Source organism: Bison bison, unplaced genomic scaffold, assembly GCF_000754665.1.
Source record: "Bison bison bison isolate TAMUID 2011002044 unplaced genomic scaffold, Bison_UMD1.0 scf7180017864068, whole genome shotgun sequence".
Classification (NCBI taxonomy): Eukaryota; Metazoa; Chordata; class Mammalia; order Artiodactyla; family Bovidae; genus Bison; species Bison bison.
In genome coordinates, this window is record NW_011494640.1 from 6254022 (window position 1) to 6265271 (window position 11250).

At 46.7% G+C, this 11250-nt stretch overlaps 1 protein-coding gene across 1 annotated transcript in view; it reads left to right on the forward strand.

Annotated features, from left to right (window-relative positions):
* Positions 1-6: 6 nt before the first annotated feature.
* PID1 (phosphotyrosine interaction domain containing 1) overlaps positions 7-11250 on the forward strand; it is a 264516-nt gene continuing 253272 nt past the window's right edge. The window contains exon 1 of the mRNA XM_010837023.1: positions 7-68. Coding sequence (XP_010835325.1) covers positions 39-68 — 30 coding nt within the window. The 5' untranslated portion in view covers positions 7-38. The remainder of the gene's footprint in view (positions 69-11250) is intronic.

The window sequence follows — 11250 nt, forward strand, 5'->3', positions numbered from 1 at the left end:
TTGCCAGCGTCTCCAGTGCCCAACCCCGCGGCTGGAAGATGTGGCAGCCGGCCACGGAGCGCCTGCAGGTAAGGGGTCGCGGGGGGCTGGGGGCCAGCGTGGAGGAGGAGGTGCTCGGACCCGAGGACCAGAGCACCTCTTGCAAGGGTTTGCCTGAAGCGGTCATGAAAGACACAAAGATTAGAACCTGATGCTGTCGGTTTCACCCAGCTGCCAGATACCCGGTCGGGGAGCTGGGGGTGATGAAATTGAAGAAGGCTTAGCTCTGGGCATCACAACTTTTGCCTTGGGGGCTAGTGCGCCTGGAGATTTATATAAGATTGGCCTTTCTGACCAGCAATTTTAGATTGGTTTCCACTGACACAGTTTACTGGTCTGGGGTTAGGATTTTTGCATCCAGATTATTATTATTGTTGTTGTTGTTGTTATTTTTTGTCTCCGGGAAAGACAGAACAAATGATTTGTGAAAGCATTTGTTTGCCAATATAATTTGGAAATCCTCAAGCTTGGTTTGGCTTGGTCATGGTATGCTACTTATTCTATTTTTTCTTATTTGTTGGCCCTCTCGCCTCATCTCCCCTGAACCCAGGCTCCCCCAGATATTTGAAAATCAAAAGTGAAGTTCAGCCAGGAATAGTTATGCCCTGGGGTCATCTCTTTAAAATTTTTTTTTCCGCTGCTGTCTGCTGAAATGTCTAACTGCCTTTAATTTGGATTCAGGAGCCAGGGAGTTGGGAAGGGGCGGGGTGGTCAAAGTGAGAAAGTGGGGCGTTGTTTCTGAGAGGGGCTCATTCAGTGACACTCGGAACCCCCAAATCACCCCGACTGTAAGGTCTGATGACTGCTTTCCCTGGAAAATATTCTGCGGAGGAAGGGCAGCTACCCTGCCAGATAAAATCTACTGAATCCTGCAGTTAAACTTTTGGCAGGCTCAGAGCCACATTGTTTCGTAGTAAACTTTGAAGAAGTGTTTAAGTGGTAAAATACAGCACGGTTGGATGCCGAATGTATTTGAAGTCTTGGGACAGGGAGGCCAGGAGCCCTGGCTGGCTTCGGAGGTTTTCAATGAAAATTTGAAGGGCCAGACTGTCTCTGAGATGCTAGGAGAAGCTAACTAACCTTTGCCTGTGGGTTCTCATGCTGAGGATTAACCTGCAGAGGGCATTGCTTTGAGCAGAAATAGATGCCCCAAGACCCCTTTCTGAGCCTCCCTGGGCTCGTCGTTTTGGGGAGGGGGTTTCATAGTAAGAGCTTGAGACCCCAGGCCAATCCCCAAGGGTCTCCAACCCACTGAGCAAGGAAAGAGATCTTTAGCCTTGAAGATGGGGAGGTGGTTGACTGGCCTCCTAACTCCGAGAGTCAACACTGGGCTCTGAGCCATTGGCCAGAGGTGATGTAAGTGTATTTCGGGACTGGCATCAGCTGCCAGTTGTACATGTGCGTTTTTCCTTTCGTTCAGGGCAGTGAATTTATGCTAAAGGAAGGAGTGACTGAGCGGAGGTGGAGGGTTTTCCCATCTGAGTGAGGAGTGGAGCTCTTGGAGAGATGAGGCTAGAATTCCTGCCTGTGGCTTTTATGGCCTGGGGAATCCATGCCTCTGCGGAGTTTGTGGATTTTTGCCTCTTGAAGTTATTTCTATTGGCGTCTTTCATGTAGGGACTCCTGTGTGCTCCGCAGCACGTGACCCTTGGCAGGGGCTAGCTCTGGCTTGCGTTCTGCATGGCAGTTGTTCCTCTCTAGAAAGGGCCTTCTGGCTCTTCTGTGAAATGTACACACGTGCATTTGGCGTGAGCCTGGTTTATTAACAGTGTGCATTCGCAGTGCATTCTTGTTTTCCTCTTCAAGTGTCAGATTGAAAGAGCAGGGGGGTTCCACATTTGAAAGCTCAGGTTAAACATGGCTTGTCACTAAGATCAGGTCACCCCTGGAAGGTACTTATCAACACAGGGCTTAACTTCCTGCTCCCCAAATTTAAATGATTCACCAGGCCTGGTCCTCTTTATAAAAGTATGTCTCAAACCTTGACATTATAAAAGTGGAGAAAAACCTTCGTATTCATAGCTTCTTCCCAATAGCAGTTCTGCTGTTCTTTAGAACAGAATTTGGATATTTTTGCTTTTTGCTTCTGGGGGAGAGAGTTGTTGAGGGTGAGGTGGTGAGTGAGTTGCTTGTAATAATATTTTATTTACATTCTTTGTGTTTATTTTTGTCATGGGCTCTGTTTGCTGTCTGGGATTCCCCCCTGCCCACGCTTTTTTTTATTTCGTCCTTCAAGGCACCACCATATAGGAACGTTGGTTTCTGATTCTTCAGTGAATGGGATGTTTTCCATGACCAGATGTTGTGGCCATGGTGATGGCGAGGGAGAGCTGTTCAATGGGGAAATGATGATGAATCCCAGTTGTTAGTGGAGTCGAAACCCCACCCTCCTTACACAAATCTTTTTAACTGTCTCATATAACCTCATGAATTTTTCCCTCATTAATTCTTAACGCAAACATTCTAATTTAGATGAGCTTGAGTGAAGAAACTGCTTCAAGAAGTGCTCCCAGGGCTTCCTATCAGGACTAAGGAGTCAATTTCTTGTACTGACACCTGGAAACGGAAGAGGTGAGGGAAGAAAAGGACATCTCAGTGAATTGACTTGATTAGTCCCTATAGATTGATGCCCGTTCAAAGGGTTTGTGGTCCAGGGAGTGTGGCTGGACTTTATTTAAGCTAGAGGGTCACCCTCCAACTAATTCGAGTCCAGTAACCAGCTCTCTTGCTCAGGAAATAGCATCCCTAATCAGAGTGGATTACCGTTATCAAACCCTGCTCGTTTGCCAAACAAAATAATGCTGCTACTTTCTGATTTGAGGCTTCGCTATTTGACCCAAATCCAGGACAGGCAAAGGGACCTGTTGCTTCTAGCAGGGCTGAGCTGGGGAATTTCTCATTCAGTCACACAGTTCATCTGCTCCCCTGAATGTTAAAACTTCTGTTAACATCCCACTGGAGCCCTCGCTGGGAGATTCTGCCATTAAAATTATAATAGGATCAAAGGGGATGTGAAGATTTAAATCACCACCTCAACTTTTAGAAATGAATAAATATGAATTCTTCCTTTTTTACCTTCTCCTTTGCACAGCAGACTTTTTTTTTTAGAAGGACTCAGGAGAATTATGAATTTTTAAAGAAGCTGATTTGAAACAGGCTCTTCTCAAAAAAGCGAAAGGGGACTTTGCAGTAGAAAAAGGCTAAGTATTGGTTTTTTAAAAACAGAGATGAGATGACTTTGGGCCTCGATATATTACAGTTTGCCGGGGTTGCCTGATTATCTTCATTGTTGGGCCAGGCAGATGCGTGAGCAGTGACAGACTCACTGTCCACGCAGGAGTGTGGACTCAGCCATAAGGAGTGTGTCTTTCCTCAGAACATCTGACTTCTGTGCACTACCAGACACACTTTTGGGAGCCCTGGAAAGGTGGAGAGCAGGAGAAAGATGACTGGAGACTGAGTTTGGAATGAAGGAGACCAGGGCATCCTTGCCTGTGGTGTAGTTATTACAAGGACAGAGTGGGATGTAGTAGTAGAAAGGTATGGGAAAAAGTTCTAGCAGATTCTAATTGTGGAGTCTGTGTGTGACCGTCTTCTTATGAGGCAGTCTATAAAGGTTCCAATAGTTTTCCTGTTTTGGCTGATCTTAAACTGTCTTCATGGCAGATTTCCTCATAGTTCAGTCGATAAAGAATCTGCCTGCAAGGCAGGAGACCCGGGTTTGACTCCTGGGTAGGGAAGATCCCCTGGAGTAGGAAATGGCAATCCACTCCAGTATTCTTGCCTGGAGAAGCCCATGGACAGAGGAGCCTGGTGGGCTGCAGTCCACGGGGTTGCAAGAGTTGGACACGACTTAGCGACTAACCCACCATGGCAGATCCAGAAAATACAGAACTTTCATTGATAAAGTTGGCTGCTGTCTCCCTCTCACCATTTTGTTCATTTATTTATTTTCATTCACATTTTGATCAGTGGCTGTAACTTAGAACCTCCAAAAGTGTGAAATGAGGAAGGGTAGGGAGGAAACCAGATCCTGAAGAACTTTTTCGTTTGACTTCTTGCTCAACTTTTGGCCGATAGAAAGGTTGGTGTTTGTGCCTAAATACCACTTGGCAATTACAGGAAATCAGAGTGCTTTTCCCATAGGATCTTCCTGCCCTTTCTGTGCCTTGTCATATCGGGCTGATCTTGCCTTGGTGTGGATCTTCAATTGTTCTCGACTTATTTCTCTGTGGTTATCATTTCCACTTTTTCCCGGAGAAAGTAGACAGGGGACCCTTCTAAAGGATCAGCTGGAGCCCATTTGACCAGGCCCATCAGGCAGAGAGAAAACCTTGGTAAATCTGACCCTTTTCCAGGCAGAACAAATTGACAGGGGGAAACCAGAGCAAGGTGGGTCATGATAATAGGCACTTTTATGGTGCACGTGCTGGGTGTGTGGCACAGCGTTAAAGAGTTTTATTTGAATTATCGAGCTCATCTGCTTCCCATAACTGCTTTTATCCCCATTTTATAGATAAAGAAACTGAAAGCCAGAGAGTTCAAATGATCTGGCCAGAGTCCGGAAGCCAGGCGTGAACTGAACTGGAATTTGAACCAGGAGGTTTAGCTCTGGATCTTCTTAAGCAGTTATTATTATTATTTGGAAGGATAAGGTGGAGTATGATGCTTACTTGTGTGGGTGCTCTTGTTATTAATCAGTAGAATGAGTGGTGGTCTCGTTGGCTGTGAGAGGCCACTTTCATATCTCTTGTTGAATTGGTGTGGTTCCTGTGTTGACCAAAGGTTACCCCATTTTTGGTGGCCCACATCTCTGGTGGGGAATAAGCTGTGTGTATTGTCCTCAAGCTGTAATTCCCAAGTGCCATTTAAGAGTCTCTTGAGCTGGAGCACATGGCATTTATCCAAACTAGAGACCTAGAAAGCTGGCAATAAAGCCTGATCACGTCTGCAGTCATTCTCCACTGAAGCCAAAAACGTGGAGAAGGGAGGGGGGAGTTCGGAGAGTTCAAGAGCAATTGCTTAGAAATAAGCAATAGCTGCTCTTACGGACTCACAGGTTTCTCACTAAATCGATCCTACGTTTTGCTATTCTTTTCAACCCTCATAGTTGAGAAAGCGCAGAGCATCTGGCCTTATCCTTCCTAAAGAAAACTTGGCCTTCTCATCAATTTGAGGTCTTGCGGAAGTAAAATGTTATCTTACAGCGTTAGGTCTTTCTCAGAGTTTTGACAGACTCGAGACCTTGAAAGCAGGTGATAAAGCCTGATCACGTCTGCAGTTGTTCCCCATTTAGACCAGAACTGTGGGGAATGGAGGGAGGAGGTGGAGAGTTCAAGAGCATAATCTCTACCAAGTGACTTGCAAAATGCTTGCCTTGGAAAATTAAAAAAAAACAAAAACAAAAAACCTCTCTGCCCTTTGGTTACCTGTTGCCTAATGGGCTGTTTGATGTTGACTGTCCTGGGTTATCTTGGAGCATTAGGCAATATTTTGCACTTTGTTTGATGTTCCAGATTGTCCCTCTCCTCCCTCTTCGCTTGCACTGACTCCATTCCATAAAATGAATTCATCTTGTAGATCGGATCCTGAAACAGCTGGCGCTGGCCAGCCCCACGGCTAATGGCGATCAGGCTCCCTTGCGCAGGGCTATCTGACTCCTCGAATAGCAGCAGTTTAGGGACTCCTTAGTGGTCAGCAAATAAAACCAATTCAGAAGCACTCAATAGCTGCAGTGTGCTTCTGCTCAGCTGTGCCCCCCTCCCCGCCCCCTGGGGCACAAATCTAAACTGAGGCTTTATATAAGTAGAGCAAGAAGAAATAGTTGAGATGTTTGTCCCAAGACCTCCTTAGAGACTAGTAGAATCCATTACCATCATTTTATGTTAACTTAAAAAACAGAAAAAAAAAGTTGTGATCCCAATTTAGCTGCTCTCCAGTGATAAAGCATCCGTGCATTCTCCAGGTCCAAACCCTCAGGCCAAGAACTGGAAAAGGATGCTGTTAAGGATAAAGCACAGACTTGCTGTGTGCATTTGGCCTGTTTCAGTGCTACCAAAGTCACAGTGAGCCCTCTCACTCAGTCCGTTCTGCTGCTACTGGGTCCTTTCTCTTGCTCTTCCACGTCTACCAGCCTCGATCTCCTCCTCCTCCCCTCATTTGTTGTAACTGAGGTCTTAATTTGATAAGGGAGGTTCTAGTGGTGAAAAAATTACCACCTCCTGCGTTTTGAAGTTAGTTCGTTTTTGTTAGTTAGATTTTTTATTACTTGTATCCACCTGACATGGCTACTTAGGGACCAAGATTCAGATTAACCCCTGGTCTCTGTGTCTTACTCATTGTGATGGGTAGAATCTCTTCCCTTCCCATCAAGACATGTTCAAATCCTAACCCTGGGACCTGTGAGTATAGCCTTATTTGGAAATTGGGATTGTGCAGATGTAACTGAGTAAAGGTGAGGTCATACTGGGTTAGGGTGAGCCCTACACTCGATGTCTGTATAAGGAGAGATTTGAAGACACAGAGGAGACTCGACAGAGAGGGCCAAGTGAAGATGGAGGCAGAGGATGGAGTTGTGGTACTGCAAGCCAGTGATCAAACCAGTCCATCCTAAAGGAAATCAACCCTGAATATTCACTGAAAAGACTGATGCTGGAGCCAAAGTTCCAATACTTTGGCCACCTGATGTGAAGAGCTGACTCATTGGAAAAGACCCTGATACTGGGAAAGACTGAGGAGGGAAAGGGGTGGCAAAGGATGAGATGGTTGGACTGCATCACCGACTCAATGGATATGAGTTTGCGCAAGCTCTGGGAGATGGTGAAGGACAGGGAATCCTGGCGTGCTGCAGTCCATGGGGTCCCAAAGAGTTGGAAACAGCTTAGTGGCTGAACAACAGCAATAACAAGCCAAGGAAAGCCAAGGATGGCTGGCAACCACCGGAGGCCATAAGAGTCAAGCAAAGATTCCTTCCCAGAGCCTTTGGAGGGAGGATGGCCCTACCAACCTCTTGGCTTTCAATTTCCAGCCTCCAGAACTGCCAGAGAGGACGTTTTTGTGGTTTTAAGCCGTCCAATCTGTGGTGACCTGTTACAGCAGCCCAAGGTGTCTAATGTGCCAGTACACTCGTGAAACCTGCTGCCTTTTTATTTATTTGTTTAGGGCTTCCCTGGTGGCTCAGTGGTGAAGAATCCACCTGCCAATGCAGGAGACAAAATTTTGATCCCTGGTTCGGGGAGCTCCCCTGGAGGAGGAAATGGTAACCCACTCCAGTATTCTTGCCTGGAAAATCTCATGGACAGAGGAGGCTGGCAGGCTATAATCCATGGAATTGCAAAGAGTCAGACACGACTCAGTGAGTAAAACAGCAACAACAACAGCAGCAACAGGAAGGAAACTAACACACTAGTACACTCATGACATGAAACCTGCTGTCTTTTTATTTGTTTATTTTTGGCTGCCCTGGACCTTCGTTGCTGCACTTGGGCTTTCTAGTTGTGGAGAGCCGGGGGCTGCTCTCTAGTCGTCCTCAGGCTTCTTACTGTGGTGGCTTTTCTTGTTACAGAGAGTAGTCTCTGGGCACTGGGGGTTCAGGAGTTGCAGTTCCTGGGCTCTAGAGCGCCGGCTTAGTAGTTGTGGCCCATGCGCTTAGTTGCTCTGTGCCAGGTGGGATCTTCCTCTACCAGGGATCGAACCCCCGTGTCCCCTGCATTGGCAGGAAGATTCCTATCCACTGTGCCAGCAGGGAAGTCCAAGCCTGCAGCCTTTGTCTGTGTCTGTCTCTGTACTTCCTGAGGCTGAGATGTGCCTGACTTTCATATCCTGGGATGAAATCACTGTGTCTGTATACCATTTTCTTTTTGTGCAGAGTTTGAATCTGTTTATGGTGGATTTGGAAGATAATGAACACAGGCAGTAGAGGAACAGTTAAATGCCCGCTCCTTTCTTCCCACTTCTTCTCTTCTACTTCTGGTCAACATCCTGGGAAAATGACGCACACGCCAAGAAGACCGTGTGCCTTGAGGGAGGGCCTCTTGGCAGTAACTGTGCTTCAAGAGATAGTTCACTCTGGTACTTAAGATCTTGGGCTGGGATGTGGAAGACAGTCCCTTCAGGGTAGATCTCGGTGACGGTTTTTCAGACAGCTGGAACCAAGGGAGGCCCAGGGTTTTATTCTCAAAATAATCCATGTTGTTCATCTCTGTGACGTCCCTGGTTGGATAGCCAGCCTCTGGGATTTGCCTCTTCCCAACTAGGATAATGTAGGCTTCCCATGTGGCTCAGAGGTGAAGAATCCGCCTGTCACTGAAGGAGATGCAAGAGACCTGGGTTCGATCCCTGGGTTGGGCCAATGCCCAGGAGAAGGGAATGGCAACCCACTCCAGTATCCTTGCCTGGAGAATCCCATGGACAGAGGAGCCTAGTGGTTGTATAGTTGATGAGGTGGCAAAGAGTCAGACACAAGGGAGGGACTGACACTAAATGACATTAGGAGTCATCACCCTTGACTTCCTGTGCCACCTCTTCTTTTTCATCTAGTAGCCATGACGGCTGCTGCCTGTGTGTGCAGGGAGAGAGACGTGCCAGGAGAAAGGGACTCCTTAATCGTTATCCTTTCTTCACGGTACATCCGTCCTAATCCTTTCATGACAAGCCCTTCCTCATGGTTTCTCTGTAATTGTGGGTCTGAGGATGAACACACAGATTCTGTAGACTCTTCTGCCCACTGCGTGCTTTGATGTGTTTACACCAGGAACCGGCTTCCTTAGGTGTGTGTGGCGTCCTGGTGTTCAAGTCACCTATGATGCAGCAGAAACTGCTGTTTACCTTCTGTGTCTTCTGAGGATGCTCCCTGGGCACGGGACTGGGGGCTGGGGGACCATGGTAAGGCTGAGAGGCTGTGTTTTTTTTTTTTTTTCGCTTGGACTTAACTTCTTGATACCTTGTGTGTGTGTATTTGCTCAGTCGTGTCTGCCTCTTTGTGACCCCATGGACTGTAGCCCATTAGGCTCCTCTGTCCATGGAATTTACCAGGCAAGAATACTGGAGTGGGTCACCAGTTCTTTTCTCCAGGATATCTTCCCGACCCAGGGACTGAACCTGGGTCCCTGATAGCTCAGCTGGTAAAGAATCCTCCTGAATGCAAGAGACCCCAGTTTGCTTCCTGGGTTGGGAAGATCCGCTGCAGAAGGGATAGGCTACCCACTCCAATATTCTTGGGCTTCCCTTGTGGCTCAGCTGGTAAGGAATACACCTGCAATGCAGAAGACCTGGGTTCAGTCCTTGGGTTGGGAAGATCCCCTGGAGAAGGGAAAGGCTACCCACTCCAGTATTCTGGCCTGGAGAATTTCATGGACTGAATAGTCTGTGGGGTCACAAAGAGATGCGACTGAGTGACTTCACTTTCACTTTCATTGCCACATTATAGGCGGATTCTGTCTGAGCCACCAGGGAAGCTCCCTGCCCAGGGAAAAAACCTGCAACCCTTGCACTGGAAGGTGAAGTCTTAACCACTGGACCACCAGGGAGGTCACCACCAGGGAGGTCTCTTGGTCCCTTAGTTATTAGTTTCTCAGGGCTGCTGTAACAAAGTACCACAAGCCAGACAGCTTATACAGCCGAAACGTACAGTCTCAGAGTTCTAGGAGATGGATGTCTCAAATCAGAGTGTGGGAAGCATTGATTTCTTCTGAGGGCTATGAGGAAGAATCTTTTTGATGCCTCCTTCCCAGCTTCTGGTGGTTTGCTGGCCATCTTTCCCATTTCTTGGCTTGTGGCCGCATCTCTCCAGGCTTTGCATTGCGTTCTCTCTGTGTGTTTGTCTCCATGTCCAAATTTCCTTTTTTAATAAAGACACTGATCACATTGGATTGAGGGCCCACCCTAATCCAGTATGATCTCATTCTAGCTTAACTATTTATATCTGTACTGATGCTATTTCCAAATAAGATCACATTCTGAACTACTCGGTGATAGAACTTCTACCTATGGAGGGACACAGTTTGTGGAATTTATTTTTGGAGTCCTCTTTATGAACTGAAATATTTCTCCCTACTTGAATCAACCACCAAAAAAAAAAAAAAAAAAAGGTTTTATTCCCAAGCAGTGGTACAGATGTGTGATAGAGTAGAATCCACATCTTCTACGTGTCAAAGTCATGACTACTATTTTAGACTTGATATGATTAAAAATTGCAAACTAATATCTACTTAGGGTAATGAGCTAACATACCATAGAAGAGTGTGAAGTGTAATCTTGTTCCTTTGTGCTCGGTTATGTCTGATTCTTTGACATTCCATGGACCGTGCCATTCCAGACAGACTCCTCTGTCTATGGAATTCTCCAGGCAGGTATAGTGGAGTAGGTTGCCATTTCCTTCTTCAGGGGATCTTCTGGACCCAGGGATCAAACCTGGGTCTCTTGGGTCTCCTGCATTGGAAATGGATTCTGTACCACTGTGCCAGCTGGGAATTCTACTCATGAAGCAGACTCATGTGATCTGTCTGGTAGTTATTTTCCCAAAATTTTCTTAGGTTTTATCAGTTCAGTTCGGTCGCTCAGTCGTGTCCGACTCTTTGTGACCCCATGATTTGCAGCACGCCAGGCCTCCCTGTCCATCATCAACTCCCGGAGTTCACTCAAACTCATGTCCATCGAGTCAGTGATGCCATCCAGCCATCTCATCCTCTGTTGTCCTCTTCTCCTCCTGTCCCCCAATCCCTCCTAGAATCAGAATCTTTTCCAATGAGTCAACTCTTCACATGAGGTGGCCAAAGTATTGGAGTTTCAGCTTTAGCATCAGTCCTTCCAAAGAACACCCAGGACTGATCTCCTTTAGGATGGACTGGTTGGATCTCCTTGCAGTCCAAGGGACTCTCAAGAGTCTTCTCCAACACCACAGTTCAAAAGCATCAATTCTTTGGCACTCAACTTTCTTCACAGTCCAACTTTCACATCCATACATGACCACTGGAAAAACCATAGCCTTGACTAGACGGACCTTTGTTGGCAAAGTAATGTCTCTGCTTTTCAATATGCTGTCTAGGTTGGTCATAACTTTCCTTCCAAGGAGTAAGCGTCTTTTAATTTCATGGCTTCAATCACCATCTGCAGTGATTTTGAAGCCCCCAGAAATAAAGTCTGACACTGTTTCCACTGTTTCCCCATCTATTTCCCATGAAGTGATGGGACCAGATCCCATGATCTTAGTTT